Source organism: Aptenodytes patagonicus, chromosome 6 (assembly GCF_965638725.1).
Source record: "Aptenodytes patagonicus chromosome 6, bAptPat1.pri.cur, whole genome shotgun sequence".
Classification (NCBI taxonomy): Eukaryota; Metazoa; Chordata; class Aves; order Sphenisciformes; family Spheniscidae; genus Aptenodytes; species Aptenodytes patagonicus.
In genome coordinates this window covers 40,587,157-40,605,775 of record NC_134954.1, presented here as the reverse complement: position 1 = coordinate 40,605,775, position 18,619 = coordinate 40,587,157, and the positions used below count along the sequence as shown (strand labels likewise).

Here is an 18,619-nt window from a genome sequence, read left to right as displayed (position 1 = left end):
TCTGGTTTGGCAGGGAAACAGAGGATCCTCAGCTTTTTAATCTAACACTTTTAGAAGTATTACATTCCTTAGCAACAAGAAGGCAAAGCAATGCGCAAGAGCAAATACTAGTTACAGAAACTGTTTACTGTGTGTGTATGTATGTACTTTTCCCTACCGGATAGGCCTTTTTTTCCCCCCTCAAAATTAGATTTGTGTTTGCGGGGTATCTGCTTATACTACTATAAAGTAGTCAACCTTTCCTCACCCCAAGAACCTTTGAACCCACTGGCAGGTATCAAATTTGATGTGCAGTGACAGCCTTACAAATATTAAATTCCTACAAGGTTGTGTGAACATCAGTGGCTGGCAAAGGAAAAAGAGGCAAGACAGTGCCCTCCGCGGGAGGAAAGCCCGCAGCATGAACTCCACAGCGGGCTCCCATTTGTCCAGTGAATCATTGTTTGTGCCTGAGCAGCAGTTAAGTTGCTCTGCAAAGAACTGGGGGTCAGGTAAGGGAATAGAGGAGGGAACAGGAGGAAAGGGAGAAGGGACAGCTGAGGCTTTTAAAGTGGTGGAGGAAAGGGAGCGGATTGTAAAGTGTAATACACAAACCCATAGAAAATCAAGCTTCATTAGTTTTGCTGTGCGCAGAGCAAATTGTTTACATTGGGCTGCTGCTAACACTGATGCCATTGAATATGTGCAAAAACATGATGACCTTGATCCTGTCATAAGCTCCACTGCCACAGATTGGAGAGTGTGCAAAGCCCCGCTGACTCTGTAGTCCAGGCAGGAACCACAGACAATTTATGCAATTCAGCCACTGAACCTGCAATGAATTCTGCATTGGCCTGTCTTCATGGAGGGAGGGAAGCTTAACTGGCCAGAGCTTTGAGATGGATCTGCTGAGACCTTCTCTTATAGCGGGGTGCCCAGAAAAGACCAAACTTCTAAAACTTAAACAAACAGCCCCCCCATGCACACGCATTTTATTCTAAATAAAACCTAGAAATGTTAAAACAAAAATGCAAAATGACTAGGGTAGACAGAATAGTTAAAAATATGACATATACACCCACCTCCTCTGCCCACTATGTCCCGGCAGGATGGGTCCTTGCTTCCACACTTGGCTTCAATAACACAAATGAATGCCTTCTACGCTGTATTCTGAGTGTACTAAATAACTATGGAGCCTAACATGTTTTTAATAACTGCAGGTATATGACCGAGGGACGGCAAACTGACCAGTTCTCTTTGATCCCTGGAAGTTCCTTCTATCCCTTCTGAGAGCAAGGGGTTGAACAAATACTGGCATTCAAGCAAGAAATTATTTTCTATCATTGTCCTTTACATCTGCAAAAAAACACGCATATACGGTCAGATAGCCCTGTTTTCCTAATTACTAGTCAATGACTTGAGGTCAATGGGAATTTGAGTTAGCTTTTGACTAAATTAAGTTTCTGAGAATAGCTTTTAAAGGAAATACAATACCACTGCACATCAAAATATTCCCTGACCAAAACAATTTTAATTGAGGTTCAGTTTATGCAAGAAAATGACTTCTGATTTTACACAGCATTATAGATTCTTCTCCTTTAATCCAAGGACTAGCTCTCACTATTTATACGGCTAAAAAAAATGGTGATAGCTCAAAGCAGTTTTTAACTGAACTGGGTTTTTTTGAATCAGATACAAGCACAGTCATATCATCTTATCTCATCTCCCTGATTAAATTCAGGTCTTCTACAATATAGCTTTATAAACCTAAACCAAGACCAAAGCAGGCATTTTTACTTAGTACATGCAAATGTGATTTTTGATGAAAACTACTTGAGTTACACAAGCAGTGAAATAATCTTTTGTTCTGAGGGACACATTGCACCAAATTCAGGCTAAGGCTAACTGCTGACTTCAGAGGCCTTATATCTAACTCTCTCCAGGACTGAATTTGCCTCATTATAAATAGGAGCAGTAAATGTCACTTTTTATACAGAAGGGAGTCACAGTGTTAGCCAAGCTATCTCACCTCTTTCTCCAGAGAGCAGACTGATCTTTTTTATTTTGTATTTTATCTCAGGACCTCCAGCATAACTGAGCGGTTAATCTGTTTTAACTTCTTGGTTAATATGACAACATCCAAGCGATACCGGTAGTTGAATTCAATTTCAAGGTGAATTTCAGACAGTCCCCCCTCCCCAAAGTGTGAAAACAATGAGCAATTTACTGATGCCCTTCTCAAGTTCTCGAGATGATATTCCTCACTATGAAGAACAAAGGACCTCAGTACTTAAGTGTCAGTAGGAGGATTGCCATAGAATTCAGTTTACACTGAGATTCAAAGCAGTATCTCTGATCAGAAATAATCATGAAATAAATTGAAGCTTTTTAGACAAATAGAAGCACTCATCTATTTAAAATGCTATTAGGACAGGTAAACTATGCTGTCAGTCATGCCACGGAATAGTAATAGCAGCTTTAATGTTCTCTGATAATATTAGAGAATAAAGTAATGTTTCCATTTTTGTATTCAGATTTCTGGCTGGAAATAAAAATCATTAGTAACATATAAGAAATGTTTTAGATGTTGTCTTTTTAGGGCTATTGGTGCAATGTGAGATAAAGACTTCATGTAATGGTACAAATTGTTTCAGAAATATTGTACACAGCTATTCACTTGTTTCCTACAATATCCCGATAATCACAATGTATTTAAGATAGGACTTAACATACTGTAGTATTCTCAGTGGAAACCTTTAGAACATCTGTTTATTTCAGAGTCTGAAGTTGAAGATAAAAATAAGACAAACAAAATCTCAGAAGATATTAATAGTTCCATACTTACCGAGCTCATTAATAAATTCATTGGATTCCTCCCCAGCAATGTTTCTTTTCCAAACCTGGAAACCAAATTGTTGACAGTGAAAAAAAAAACAACATATGTTTAGTTTTCAACAGAATGTTAATTTAAGTTTGAAGAACCTGATTCTGCAGTGTATATTGGCCTAAACTTCTATTAAAACCAATGACAGTTGGAGACACAGTTCAAGCAAAGAACAGGTCCTACATTAGTAGTATGACATTGTATTTGGCAAAGATCGAGAATGTATAGCTAGTTGCCATGATATAGCTACTGTGAAACCCAGCCTGGTTTCAGGAAGCAGCTTCTGTTCAAAACAGAAACACATCGTAGAGGAAGCTTGTCCCTTCCGTTTAATGTCTTATTTTACCCACAGTTACCAAATCATCTTTCTCACAGTCACTCTAACAGAGTTAGATAGTTGGAAGATAAGAAAATGGACCTCACCTGTACGTATATGGCTGGAGGAATAATACCACTCCCAGGTATCAGGTTTCGGTGCAGGACAACTACTTGTTCTCCCAAAGTCTGTTTGGAAGTGTCAGCAGGATCTAAATGACCTTACAAAGGGAATACTCAGACAGAAACAAAAAGATACTAGACTGTTTCCCAGTTTTGATTTTTTCACTGCCTTGTTGGACAAGGACAAGGTTTCAACCATATGCTAAGACACTTCACTAAAGTTAAGGTGTTGTGGAGGTAAAGTGGAAAAAGGGAGCAAACTTGATGAATGCTACCAGTTCAGAGGAGACAAGTACTGCCAGAAAAATTACAGTGTAAAAGTTACACATTCTGATTTAGTGGCTCTAAGGTGTATAAAAGAGTAATAGCCTCTGGTGTTTTAGCCTCACAGTAAGGAACCACAAGGTGCCTTCTTCTCATGTCATTGAACTGTGAGCTCCCAGAGACGGGGCTGGACGTCACTCTCTGCTTGGCACCGTGACCGAAAGTGCCACCTGACTCCACCTGGCAGTTCCCCAATGCTGCACAAGAAGCACAGGTTCTTCTGCTGCAGTTAATAAAGCATGTCAAACCGAGTACTTCCACTCTCGCAGACATCTGAAATCTCAATCCACATCTAAATTTTTCAGCTAACCTTTTACCATATTTCCATTCTCTTTGTCTCTTGCAGATTGTGATCTATTTATAACAGCTCAGCTATTTCTAAACCTCAAGCAGACAGAAAATTGATGCGTCATTGTAAGGATATGCCTTTGAAATGGCTGGGTGGGAAAAGAAAAAAAAAACACAGGAAGGTGACAAAAGCAGAAAAAAGTCTTTGTCTATATAACAGTATTAAAATTTCTTACCTTTTTTTCTATGACATATCTCATGACTTCCTAAATCAGCACAACAACTATGAATTCTAAGTACCTATGCTTTTTAAAGTAATTTACTAAGTCCTTTTCTTCTTTTCCCCTGTTCTATTAATAGTTGAGAAAAGGTCTGTTGCCTGCAGGGTTGGACAATTTTATCTGCTTTTAGGATGTACAACCTAGCTCCCTGAGGATTTCTTATATTGCTGCAGTGTGCTGTTAACTGTTTATTACCAGAAGGTTCAAAACTGTCAAAGTACTTACGAGGGGAAAAAAAAAGAAAGAAAGATTGTAAGTGCAAAACCCATTGCAAAGTAAGAAAGAATTCTATTTTAGCATAATATATGGATTTTTTTTTCACACAGAGAGAAATTCAGACATGGATCCCATATGAACTATAGGAAAAAAGCAGTATGGTCTCCTCATTTCAAAAAGAATATATTAGAGTTGGAAAAGGTTCAGAGAAGGATGCTCAAAAGTTTGGAATGACTTCTCTGCCTGGAACAGCTAAATAGCCTAGTAGTCACCAGTCAGGAAAAGAGGCAACTTAGCAGGGATATAGGAGATTTACAAAGTCATGAATTGGAGAAAGCAGGTTAATTTACTCTTTCTTCTCATACATGGATTAGGGCACATCAAATGAAGCTAGTAGGAGACATGTCCAAAGCTTGCAAAGATACTGTGGATGCTAAAAGTTTGTCACATTCCAGGGGAGGCTGGAAAAAACACAGGAAAAAAAAATGCCCCCACATCCAACTCAGGAGTCCCCTGAGCTGAAAACAGAGTGTGAGCCATGTTTGCCCTGTTCTTACTTGTCCCCATGCAGCCCCTCAGTGCTGTTTTTGGGAGACGGTGTCCTGGGCTAGACAGTCCTTCAGTCTAACTGAACAGCATGGTTGTCTTTGTCTTTTTGTTTCTGAGAGCTGTAATCTTCTGGGGAACAACTGTCGTGGTTTAACCTCAGTCGGCAACTAAGCACCACGCAGCCGCTCGCTCACTCCCCCCACCCGGTGGGATGGGGGAGAGAATTGGAAGAGCACAAGTGAGAAAAACTCGTGGGTTGAGATAAAAACAGTTTAATAATTGAAATAAAATGATGATAATGTAATAATAATACACAAAGCAAGTGATGCACAGTACAATTGCTCACCACCCGCCAACCGATGCCCAGCCAGTCCCCGAGCAGCGGCCCCCCCGGCCAGCTTTCCCCAGTTTATGTACTGCGCATGACGTCACATGGTATGGAATGTCCCTTTGGCCAGTTTGGCTGTGCCCCCTCCCAGCTTCTTGTGCACCTCCAGCCTTCTCAGTCAGTAGAGCATGGGAAACTAAAAAGTCCTTGGCTAATGTAAGCATTACCTAGCAACAACTAAAACATCGGTGCGTTATCAACTTTGTTCTCATCCTAAATCCAAAACACAGCACTGTACCAGCTACTAGGAAGGAAATTAACTCTATCCCTGCCGAAACCAGGACAACAATTAAAAGAGATTAGAATAACAATAGATCAATAGTTCTCAAACATTTTGTACCACAGTTTATTTTCCCTTCAGTTTTTCAAAGTATCGTGCATTCTTATTATTAAATGTTTCAAGTAAACACTAGACCTGTTTTTGCAGATCACCTTTGGGCCACTGATGGTTTCACGGACCCTAGAGTTCCCTAGGCCACCATGTAATAAGTGCTACTAACCCTCATACTTTGCCTTAAACAATAGCTTATAGATGTACTGAGTTAGGAAGGCATTTTTCCTATTCTGCAGAGCCACTCTAACGTACTTAAAACTGTAGCATTTCCTACCAGTGCAAGTCCATCAGTATACGAGTGACAGAAGGAGAAGCCAGAGCAAGCTATCAGCAGCTGGCTCCTTCTTGACATCAGTCATATCTAAGTCAGAAAAGCAGTAGTCAAATGTTCCCTGTGTCTTCCATAGCCTTGGCCCCTGATACCAGCAACAGGAGGGAATGTTAAGGAAAGTCTAAGGTCTCGGTTCCTTCTTTCTTGTAGCATGCGTGCTGAATAATGTCACTACAAAGAGTGCAAATGCCATGAGCTCTGAACCGTAGGTTTTTTTATTATTCACGTTGTAGTGGAATCAAAAAGTTAAACAATTACCCTAAACACTATGGAGGACAACTGTGAATCAGCCCTCCTGATGCCTAAAACCCCTTCAGACAGCACCCTCAGAAGCAAGACTTCTAATCTTGAAAATTCTCCGGTAAGCTGAGTTATTTTAATTTCCTTTAGCAAGAATGAAAATGTGTACGGACATAAATGTACACGACATAGGTTGCCTGTCTACCTTGTATGTCTCTCTTACTTTCTAAATTAATAATTTAAGCATCAACTACCATTCCAAATAGTAATACTGAAGAAGAATTTTAAAGACCTCAAACTGCAATATATTTTAAATTTTGACCCAACAGCACTGACATTTAAGTAAATGCAGTATCACTAAAATAGAATGCAGTAATTGGTTTACAAACCCTGTCTTATCTTACACACTTTTAGATTTAGTAGCTAAACTAAACTGGTAAACCTTTGGACTCTGAGCTGGGTGGGGGTGATCTCCGTGCAACAACGGTGGCTGAACAAATATACGTGGTTTATACACAAAAGGCTCAAAAGGAGGAAACGGGTATTGGAAGGTTGGCTACTAATTAACTCAGGCCTATCTGGGAAATGGAGACAGAAAGTGAACTACAGTTTTAATTCTATAGAGTTGAACTTTCATTTAGCTATTTACTGTGCTGAAGCACTTTAAAAACATGGCTGAGCTATAGTTTTTTATGAGATATGTAAATACTGCCCACATTCTACACGTTAGATAGGTGTGAAAGATTAACATGGATCTGCAAACAGTTCCCCTTCCTGGACAAGAAAAGTGAAGGTTACACAGCATGGGTCACCGAGATCTTTGGCAAAAAGTTTCCAGTATTTAAGATTAAGTGCCATCTTCTAGGGAAGATCTTTTCCTTCACCTTCTAGAAATAACTCCACATATTCCTGAGAGATCTGCTTCTGGTTATTATTATGCAGTGACAAAGTCACAATCCATTGTTGCAGTCATTTTGTAGTGAGTAATCATGTTACCTACAAGCATTATGACTGCTTATTGTGAATAACTAACAAAAGTAAATAGATTACTGTGAAACAGAGAGCTGACTGCTTGTGCAAATACCCTACAAACCTCCTAAAATTACATACTGGAGGACCTGACAGAATTTTGGGCTTTTTACTTCTGTAAATACTAGGCTTTTTTTACTTAAAAAGTGAAGAAGGTGGGAAATTCTCAGGTAGGTGGGAAATTTCCTCAGAAGAAAAGATAATTTAAACACTCCTGAGGAAAGGAGTGTAGCTGAGTGAGCACATTTTAATATGGCATGGATTTCTTTGTCCTGTGCTAAAAGAAAATCCTCGCTTCCTTCTGTATAGCTGGGTAACAGCTGATAGATGGCAGCATTACAGGCTTGCGTGTGAAGCAGTGGTCAGATTGTTTGTTTAGAAAGAAAAAGCATGCATCCTTCCTAACATACATACAAGACCCTGGTTGGATATCCATTTATAACAGTTTACAGAACAGGTGGGGTTTTTTTGTTGTTTGTGGTTTTTTTTTTTTTTTTGTTTGTTTTTTTTAAGAGAAGCAGAAAATATATTCCATGTGTTGATTTGTAAAGCAGCACAGAAATTCAAAGCACGTGGTATCTGAATCCTCTTCCTCTGGGTCCCATAAGCCTGAGTCATTGTGCTATGTAGCATTTTCTGGTATACGCACTGCAAACATATAGATAAACTATACTTAACGCTTTAGCTCAATAATAGGAGCTATCTTTTGTGCAATGACAAGATGCCATTTGTTATCACCAGTGTATAGCATCTTACTGTTTCAACTAGAAAGTTAATGTTGATATTACAATGAGACAGTAAAGGTTACTTTCTTCACTTTACAGAAGTGAAAACTAAAGCAGAATAGTGAAAAAGCTACAAACTTATTTCTCAATGTCTGCTTCTTCTGACTATTTAAAGAATGTTGAATGTTGAAAATTGTATGTTGCTATTGTAATTAAGATGACAGACAGCTGTACCTGCAAAATTCAGCTGTCTCTTACTAGGAAGAAACTAGTCAATGCTGAATGTTCCAAAAGGCTCACAAAAGCTACAGGGATGCTAGTGGGGGCACAGGAAAAGGAATGCACAGTCCAAATGTGTTTCATGATTCTCCTGCTCAGTTGTGGGGAAGAAAAAAGATTTCCATTAACATTTCAGATTAAAGAAAAATCCATTTTCAATTTTTAACATAAAGTCTCTGTTTTCTTAGAAAATTGTTTAACTTTAGCATAAAACAAACAAAAGATGTTTCTTCTTGGTGCTGGCCAGAACTTTCTCTTTTTTTTTTAGGCTACAAATGTCAATAAAATCCCTTTTCAAAGTGTCTTAAATTTAAGAAATAACGTCCCAGGCTAATTCTACATGGTGCTACGTCTCCTAGGCAGAAGCGCAGCCTTTAGTTCAAGCAACAGATTTGTGTGCTTTAATATCTTGGCAGGTCCCAGATTGAAACCCTGCTGTTAACTCCTGCAGTTAACCATACAATAAAGCATCTTCTCACTCCTAGAGCCTGAAGTGCTCTTAGCAACAGTTCTGTAAGGTAGTGCCTGCATTTTTCTTGGCAGACAGAGGTGTGTCAAAGTATGACTAAATCACACTGTGTTGCATGTTATTTCTGAAATAATTATATATTCCCATATAATGCTCTCAGCAGCATGAACCTCCGTTCCAGCCTGCTATCGCAGAGACAGAGAGAGAAGGAGGGACTGTCCAGGTCTGGACAGGAGAACCAGTGGCATCATGAAATCCACGGGGCAGACAGAAGATTGAGGTTAGAGAGGAACTAATGATACTAGAGACCATGTATTTCCTTGTGAACAACTTAGATCTATGTTATGCCCTGCCATGGCCGCCGTTGCCTTTCTTCACTGAGCAGTATATCCCTGGGGATGTATATCCACTGAATGAGGGCTCCAGGAACCAGGTACTCCCTCCCTGTCACTTCCATTGCAAGTTTGTTTATGATCCAGGATGACCGTATTTCTTTTCTGAAAAAAAAAAAAGAAACAAACACTTTCCCTTCTGACTTGCTACACATCCTTTCCACCAGGTTAATAATTATACACAGAGCTGATAAATTGAGTTGCATTGAAGCTAGCATTTGCTCACAATTACCCCATATTGGAGGCTGGTAATTTATACTTACAAACAGAATGTATCTGCAGCAATGAATGATATATGCTTATTTTTTAATAGCTTAAAGGCCTCTATTTATTCTGCTGACCTATTTTTTTCCTCATTTTTAAGTTCTCCAATCTGCTCTGCTGTCCTTTGCATCATTTGTGGCATTAAATGAGATACCTTTCCCTAGGCAATGTTCTTTAAAGGCATTATTTTATGAACAGCTTTAGTTGTATTCCAGAATTAAATAGAAAATTTGAAAAATATTCTTAATATTGACTTTTAAAATCAAATTTAGATCTTTTCAAGTGAAAATTAATACCTGTGCAAGGTGTCAGATGAGTAACGTGGAAAGGTTTGAATACACACACATCTGTTTAATAAGATACTGGCTGTCAGCCAAACTGCCCTGCTGAAGAGCCTCACTTTAATTTAGAGCAACAAGTTCTTAAAATAAACATCTGAGGTGCTCTCTGTACTCATCAAATCCCTGGACTGTCAGAAAGCTACTAATTAGCATCAAATGCTTTTCTGCTTAATTCACTATGATTTTGACTGAAACAAAATGAGGTAACTAGGTGTTCACTATGGCCCCTGAGAAGGAAAGGTTTGGTACCAGATGGTTCAAGACCAAAGCATGTGACATTCCAGCTGAACAACAGATAAAACAGGGAGGCCAACAGGAATGTTACATACAGGACTGAGCTCCTAAAATAGATTTTTAATGATTCTAAATGTTTGGGTTTTTTTTTTTTTTTTTACTGCTTCTTGAATAATATCATTCCACCACAATAGATCATACAAGGAAAATTTCAGGCTAACAGTAGTTGGCAAGATAAGCATATAATCTGCATTTAAAATCTGATGTACATTCATTGATATAAAAGGTATGAAAAGCACTACCTTTAAAGTTAACTGAACCAATGCTAAATGCAAGATAGAATTACAAGCGGGCCAATAGTGCTTCAAAATGCTACTGACAAAGGAATTACTGCAATGTTTTGAAGTAAATCAGTCAAGTGACATGAACTTACTATTTGGAATATTGTTCCTCCTCAGGGTGGGTATGTAATTCCAGTAGATTATAATTATGAGTTACATAAGATTCAGTGGAAGGTTATAAGGATATATTTAAAGTATTAATCACCATTCAGAAATAAGACTTTTAAAACATCAGGATAATTAGTTGCATTCAGGTTACATCTCCATTGACACTGCTCTAGCTCTTGCTAACGTAAGTCCATCAGCAGATCTTTATGTTGTGTCACATGCAAATGTGTTAATTAGGCTTATTCATAACTTCCTTTGTTTCTGAGCTGACCAGTGTAAGGAATTATGCCTGCATTTTTCATTCCTACTCTAGGGTAAAATCTTCAGAGCTACAGGAGATAGGCTGGCAGAGGGGGAGGCACTGAAGTCGGTGAGCCCAGTTCCCTACTGCATCGTATCTGCGCAGTCCTGGTCTGTGAAATGGGTCTGGCAAACTGCTATGTCTTGACTGGAAGGTAAGTTGCCTTGTGACAGGATTTCGCACTCCAGTGTGCACTCCTTTTCCATGAAGAAAGTTACTTCACAGGGCTAAAACCATTCAAATGTCAAGTTCGAGGTTTCTACTCACTAGGAGAAAATTACAGGCCCTATGCAATATTTTTTTAAAAAATCTCCTATACTTTGAGAGTCAAATTTCATTAATTGGCTGTTAATTGCATCTTTTTGAATCATTACAGACCCCATCCTGATACAAGATTCTGCACCAGTAATGTATATGGAAAGTCTGATGCTGGTGAGAAATCTAGTCAAAATAAATTTATGGGTAGAGTTTTGGATTGAGAAGAATGCATGTAACTAACTCAAGTTAGGACAAATTTGATTACGATTACATATTGCAAAACCTGTATTCCAGATAGCTAAGTCAAACCAAGTCAGAACCTGAAAGTTGTTCTGTACCCTTGGTTCTTGGAGTCTATCAATCAGCGGTATTTCTTAAGAAACAGCAGTACCACTTTGCACTCTATACCGCTAGTCTTACAAGTTCTGTTTTCGTACACTACTTTCACTGCTATTTTCATGTAATACAAGCAAAGCACGTCAAATAACATCCTGTTAACATAAATAAGCTTGAATTTAATTCGTTATAGAAACACAAATTTAGAGTAAATCTTGAATTAACTGATATTCTGGGATAGTGCTATTTCAGGAGGTCCAACAGGGACAGTATTTTGAAATACAGACCCACACTGTGTGAAAACCACATGCCTTTTTCTCTTCCTACATACAGGCAGCTCTGACTCTCACAGAATCAAGCACATACATCATGAGCAGAACAAGAGACATGATGACACAACGAGATATAATACAAATATTATTTGCCAAGCAGACTCCTGAAGTCTTGTAGGCAAGCTTCCCTGAGTGAGGAGTGCTGGCTGCCACTGTACCATCACTTGCACTACCAGGGAAAAACAAACTCTGTTTCATTCTTTCCAGACCTGGGAAACTCAACCTTAAGAACTAATTATACACCCGAAGACACCCTCAACATTAAGATATCCTTGGGGGATTTTTTTGGTCCACCAGAAGTAACTGTCCTACCAACAGAAAATTCACTCTCCTCTGGCCCCATTCCCACACACACTCCCTACAGTTATTTCCACCCACACTACAGCTCTTTTTAACTGTGTTTAAAAAGCTGAGAGAGAGAGAAATGCGCTGCTGCTGCTGGTGCTCCTCCTCTTCAGGTGGGCGGGTTGGTAGCTGGTCAGTTTTCTGCAGCATTTCTCATTGCTGGATGCGTGGGAGGCCAAGAGCAGGAAGGGAAGGAAGCGGTCCTCTTAGGAAGGAGGCATATCAAAGCAAGTGGGAAGCAAATAGCCCCTTCCCACCTGCACATATACAATTATATGCAAATGAAAAACTAACACAATAGATCTGCAAGTAGAGCTTTCCAAGCGGTGGTCCTAAAAGATATCAAACAGCTTGGGTCTCAAAGCCAAATTCAGGGGTGACCAGATCTCTAGGAAGGCAGCATTTTTCACCCATGAAGAACAGACCCATGGGGAGGGAAGGGGGAAGGGAAGAGGGCGTTCCTTACAGTTATGGTTTTGTACGTAGGTGGAGGGTGGTTCGAGGGGAGGAGTGACAGATTGCTTGTGGCAGCAGGGAAGAGAGATGTAGGAGGGTGTTTGCCCAGGGTCCTGTCTAACCTAGGAGGTACTGGCAGGGTGGATGCAGCATGAGTGGTGTGTCTAAGCCTGGGTGGTGGGAGGGGAGGAACCCACTGGTGGATGGACCTTGCCTGGGGCCTCTCTCCCGGCGTCATCAACACGGCAGTGTCAGCGGCAGCACCCAGCCACCCCCACACTTTCCCCCATGCCCTCTGAGGCCAAAAGAAAATGAAAACTACTTCACTCACACAGTTTCATTATGGATTTGCTTTCATCCTTTTCCAAACACTTCTAGTTCCCCACTGATATGATGCAAATTAACTGGTTAAAAAAAAGGAAGAAAGAAAAGGTTTTTTTTTTTCGTCCGCTCACACACTTTCTTGTTACAGGAGAAATTCACTACTGAATGCCATTAGCTGCGCCCTCATCCCAAATCTATGACTTCAGATGTTATATGGATGCATTACTTGAAAAGTCTCTGACTAAAATCCCTGGGGAAGGCATTCTGTTCCCATGGGATTACTCACATTACAGACAAAAGCAAAAATTAGCTTCTCCATATTACATATGTGTTTCCTGTGTTTCAGTCCTTCCCTGGGCTGGCCTATTGTTAGAGTGGAGAAACAGACTAGTTTTCCACTTTAAGTCTACTTCTACTTTCACTGATGTCAATGGAAGACTCTCCACTGCAGTACTAAGTGTCCACGTTGGTGCAAGGAAATTTAAACCTGTGTCATGTGTTACACCTGTGGAGGTGTTTTAGAATATTGTCAACTAAGACTGGACTAAGAAAAAACCATTTGAGGATTGCTTGTCAGTACAGTAATAACCAGTTAGCAGGGATGAACTGGAAATTTTCCCATTCTATTCCTCAAGCCTTCACAGACTCATTTTTCCTTACCTTCATACGCTGTAAGGATGCACTTACTACCCACATGTAGACAAATTAGATGCTAGCTGTTAGACCAGCAGAGGAAAAGATTAAATTTACAGCAAGCCTGGACGCAAGAGCACGGGACATAATGAAATACTTGTACCATTTATTACCTGGTCTTGGTGAACTACACTGGGAGCTCTCAGAGGCAACTAAGTGAGGGGTACAAATTAATGATTAATTAGGTGTATATAGGTGGCATACAGAATGCAGCGGAACTGCTCTTGGAATCCTTCTTGGGAGCAAGAGCTCCCACATCCTGAAGTTAGATGTTTTTCTGGAAAAGAAACCAAAAACTCCAGAAACAAAACCCAAAAACATCTGCTCAACTCTAAAGTCCTCCTACAGTCTGCAATTTGTTTTCTCTTTCCAAACCTGCTGAACACACTGCCAGGAAATGTCTCCAAGGGGAGGAATTACAACCTGCCTATCCTTCTGGCTATTGCACTTACATTCCCTGAGTTCCTCGCTTGGCTCCTGGGGGTGCTGCTCACCCCTAGTATATCCAACCTCCTGCAGCCCTCTTTGCTAATAGTAGTAATATCCATAAAATCCCAGGTTAAAGGTCATCTCATTCTGCTTATTCTCATGCAACCCCATTATTTTCACTCTTTTTCCTATTTCTACTTATAGAAGTAGAAATTTACTTTTATTTACTTTTTAGAAAACATTTTCACTTTGATATTCCACTCTGCAGAAAATGGGGTGTGCAGGAGAACTGTTAAAAACCAGGATGATAGCTGAGTTACTTTTTGGACTGGCTTTCAGTCACTAAATGGCTGTCTGTGGGAAAATTGCAATTTTCTAACACCTACCACACCCCACCCCCCAAAAAACTGTAGGTAAATTCAAGCCATCACCAGCATGTTTTAAAATGAAGTAGAATGCTAGGCTCAAGGAATATTGCTCTTCTGTCATCACCCCTTCTTCTTGAAACCAATTAAAAAAAAAAAAGGGAAAAGTTAAACATTAAGCATAAATTCAGTGTCAGCACTGTGGAAAGGAATCAGTAGCTGTTTTAAGACAATGCTTGCTATTACTTCATTGTTTACAAATGAGCAAGCCCCACTCTTGTTCTAAATCAGGCATACAGATGGAAGACAACAAAGAAAGGGTCTACACCATTATTTATACTGAAGCTGGGGGGGGGGAATAGATGGAGGGGAACAGACTAAAATCAGCATAAGTAAAAGATGAATCAGACCACTGACTTCTACTTTGGACTCTAGAAACAGACATCCTATGTAATCATGTCCTGATCACAGCCTTGCCCATGTGCACCATGTGCAGGTGGAATTTATTAAGAGATTTCCAGGGGTTTCAAACAGCCTCAACCTGCTCTTACCCAAGGGTAGCTCCACACACTGATTTCTTCATTTCCACAACGACACTAAGAAAAAGATTACCCTACAGAAAGGTTCTGTTCATATTTGTCTGTGAAATGTATAGACTTTCAGACATAGGATACGAAGTACAAAAATGTTATCTGCTTATCAAACTCCCCGTAATTTGGTTATTCCTGGATGAGAGATGCAGAGTTATCTTATCCTCAAAAATAATAAAAAAAAAAATCTAAGGGTTCAGATTTGGCAACTGTGATAATTTGGTGTCATTTAGATTGGTTTAGATTTAATTGCATGGTACTTGCTGTAAAACAGCATATATGGCTCTATATACTTAAGATGACACTAATAGGCTGCATCTTTGATGATCATATAATCTGTACGTAAAATTTCAAATAGTCTGCATTGCCTAATGAATTCTGCAATTAATTAGTTCACAGTAGGCAGTCTCCCAATGCCTGCAAAAGCACCTCATGTCCTGTTCTCAGTTATTTTTTATTCACAGTGTACAAGACTGAAAACTGAGACTGCGTAATACAGAAATGTTCTGTGTCTTTTTTTGTGCCCGTTTAGTTTGATTAAGATTTTTACAACAAAATTTAATATACCCTGAGAGTTACTGCAACGGAAATGCCAATACAGATGACACTGCTATAAGCAGGGGCTGAATCATTTCTCAAAATGAAGAGCAAGGTTGCCCTCTGGGGACTTCTCTAGAAGTGCTTCCGAGAGCTGGGATTTTTTTGTTCCAGCAAAATAATTTTGCTACAAGGTTTTAAGATTTTTTTTTTTTTTAAATATGAATGTGAATCAAGACAGCCAGTGCTAAGAACTTACTACCTCGAGAGATGAAACTATGTTTCTACCTAATGCACTGTATTGTCATTTACTCCATGGTTCACCACACTTTTCAGTATCAGTCTCACGCTGGTATGTGTCAGCCTAAAAAAAAAATCTGGTCTGACCTAGTTACTGAAATAAAAGCGCATTTAGTATTAGGGACTCCTACTATGATGTCCATAAATTCTCAAATGCCTTAATCTTCTATTTTTAAAAACATGGTAATTTTCCTGGTTTCAACTTCTGAGTCTATTTACGCTGAACACATGCTGTGTTTGAGCTCACAGTTCTGTCCCTAGCTACTGTTGGGGCAGTAACCATGTTTGCTGCTTAATCCCTGTATTTACCTTCTAGGATAACGAGTTTTTGGTGGGATGTTACATTAGAGCAGCTCCTTAGTCCCGGCTCACGAATCTGCTTGTCAGTAGCTAGAAGAGCAGCACAGGTATGGCAGCAGGTGTAAAACATGAGGAGAAACAGGGAGGTCAGAAATTAAGAAACTGGTTTTGCTACTGAAAACAATACATTGTCGAAATGCAGTTTCAGTCCACAAAGTTCGGCTCTGAAGGTAATTTGGCAACACGGCTTTCTCCACCTTGGGCAGCAACTACTGTGGTTTATGTTATTGCTACATATGGCATCATTTGCTTCACTGACTAAGGAATAGCCGCACCTCATGTCCTCATACCTCCTGGCCTAATCCAGGACGGGGAGCAACACCCTTTTGGCCCAGATCCTGTCAAGGTAAGGAAAACCCTTCATGCAACTACCGAGCAAAGGGCCTGCAGCCTTGCTTACAAATCCCACGCCGTCGCCCGACTGACCTTCTGCCTTTGCTAGTCGCTACGCTGACTGGAAAGGGGCTGTTTGGGGGGGGGCCGGAAGGGGGGGGGGGGCCGGAAGGGGGCGGGCGGCCGCCCGCCTCCGGCCCCGGCCCCGGCCCCCCCCCCCGCCGCCGCCGCCGCCGCCGCCGCCGCCGCTCGCGTACGTGAGGGTGGGAGGGGGGCCCGGAGGCGGGCGGCCGCCCGTCAGAGCCGCCCAGGAGCGAGGGGCCCCTCGGAGGCGGCGGCCCCTCGGAGCCACCCGTTCCCCGCGGCAGGGTGAGGGGGGTTGAGGGGAACGGAGCCCAGCCCACCGACCGCTCCCCCGCGCATGCGCCCTATCCCACCCGCGCCGGCTCACACCCCGGCGTACCGGTTACCCGATGACGGCGATCGACCGCGCCGCCTGCCGCCATGGCGGCCCGGGTGCTGAGGCCGCTGCCCAGGTAACGGGGAAGCAGCGGTGGCCGCCCTGAGGCGCGGCGAAGCTTCTCCCGCGCATCCCCCTGAGGGGCTTTAAATGGCGCCAGGCCGGCCGCGCCCGCAGCTTCGCGGTTGCCTTGCGGCAGGGAGCAATGGGTCTGGGAAGGCCTCTAATGCCGGGGATTGTAACCCCCTGAACTGGTACAAAATATAATTTAGGCTTAGATTAGCCAGGCCTAGATTAGTTTTCCCACTCTAAAACGAGCATGTACTTAACTATCTTAGGACGCTGGGATGTTAGCATGTAACATGTTAATTGGCTGTGTTGTGTGCTCTTAAGCAGCTGAAAGATAAAGCTGCTCGTTAATGTCGACACAAGCCCGGTGTTTGAAGTCCAGCAAATGCCATTGTTAACTGTCTTCCTCAATAGAGTATAGTAACAATTAATAAATAACAGCCTCATTACTTAAATTGAGTAACGTGTTCACAAAACGTCGCAGCATGGGTATCTCCTTTGAGCCTTGTTCAAGCTGTTACACAAACCCTACGTGAATGCACATACATGCAAGGACATGAGGGCAGGTTTGGTGTAATGGAAGCTTTGGAAACAGAAGTTTTTGATGACCATTTTTTTAAAATGCTAGTATTTAAATGTCCAGAAAAAGGCTGTAAATCTTTAAAAGACACACACTGCTAAATATCAAACATATCGCCCAAACTCTTTGTTTTATTATTTTCAGGTTCTCCTGCTAACTTGAGATTGAACACATAGAAAACATCAGTAGTTGGCATTGGTATCTGCTATCTATTTACTAGTAAGCAAAGAAGTTTCCAACTCTTCTGATATCAAAATTGTACTCTAATTTTACTTGATTTTAAAAAGGAGAATGTAAAACAATTGTGTTTAGAAATTTTTCTGACAAAGCTTTGCTTAACTCAGCAGTCATATATTTGGGGATTATGTAGCTGGTTTATGGTTTTAGCTTTCTTTTTAATATTTATTTTTCAGGCAGAAGCTATTCAACAGACTGCAAGTAATATTGCAACATTTGGTAAGAACAGCATCTTGTTTGACTGAGTTGGAAACTTTTAGGACTCTTAACTCCCCTGAGACAGACAGTACATGCAACTTCTAATGTGTCTGCTCACAGTTGTTCTGAATGCCATCAGTTATTGCTCAGGCATAACGTAGCCCACGTCTTTGAACCCTTTGTTATGAGTTGCTATTACACTGTAAGTTAAAATTTAATTATTTTGGCCTTACCTACTTTTACAGTTAGTTTCCATGTGGGCTTCCATATATTCCTTAAATATCATTCAACTGTGAGTTTGAAATCAATTGTGAAAATAGTTTAGTGATTTGTTCTTTTAAAAGTTACTTGCAGACAAAGCAATGTTTACATTTGATTTTGCAGTGTGAAACTGCCAGTAGGGACACATGGAACTGTCACTGTTTTAATTGTTGCAGGTATTTTCAGAATGTCAAGTCTTAAAGAACCATGGTTTTGTGTTTTGTTGTTTGTTTTTTTAAAATGAACTCAAATGTCATTGTCAAAGAGTATGTGTCCCAAAAACTTGTCTGAGGTTTATTACTCTGAAGGACTCAAACATAAAGTGGTTTCAAAAGAACTGTTTAGGAAATGCAAAGAAATCTTGAAGTACAGTGAGAAAGCCTTAGCATACAGTTCCAAAATGCATGTTTTATGATCTTAA

At 40.6% G+C, this 18,619-nt stretch overlaps 1 protein-coding gene and 2 long non-coding RNA genes across 6 annotated transcripts in view; 1 reads left to right on the top strand and 2 right to left on the bottom strand.

Annotated features, from left to right (window-relative positions):
* Nucleotides 1-1,175: 1,175 nt before the first annotated feature.
* LOC143162212 (uncharacterized) lies at nt 1,176-16,538 on the bottom strand. Its single transcript, XR_012995655.1, has 5 exons — nt 16,487-16,538; nt 16,010-16,090; nt 3,287-3,399; nt 2,825-2,879; nt 1,176-1,335 (listed from the first exon to the last, which is right to left on the bottom strand). It is a non-coding gene; the product is annotated as an uncharacterized LOC143162212 (long non-coding RNA).
* On the bottom strand, nt 8,556-12,836 carry LOC143162213 (uncharacterized). The gene is made up of 2 exons (XR_012995656.1): nt 12,796-12,836; nt 8,556-9,251 (listed from the first exon to the last, which is right to left on the bottom strand). It is a non-coding gene; the product is annotated as an uncharacterized LOC143162213 (long non-coding RNA).
* A 283-nt stretch (nt 16,539-16,821) lies between the features above and the next one.
* The window catches only part of HIBCH (3-hydroxyisobutyryl-CoA hydrolase), a 54,469-nt gene continuing 52,671 nt past the window's right edge, over nt 16,822-18,619 (top strand). For 2 of the 4 annotated variants that reach the window (XM_076342215.1, XM_076342216.1), the window contains exons 1-2: nt 16,823-16,929; nt 17,916-17,958. In XM_076342215.1, coding sequence (XP_076198330.1) covers nt 16,898-16,929; nt 17,916-17,958 — 75 coding nt within the window. In that variant the 5' untranslated portion in view covers nt 16,823-16,897. Of the gene's footprint in view, nt 16,930-17,646; nt 17,722-17,915; nt 17,959-18,619 lie in introns of all 4 variants that reach the window. The other 2 variants (XM_076342218.1, XM_076342217.1) reach the window with 2 other exon arrangements.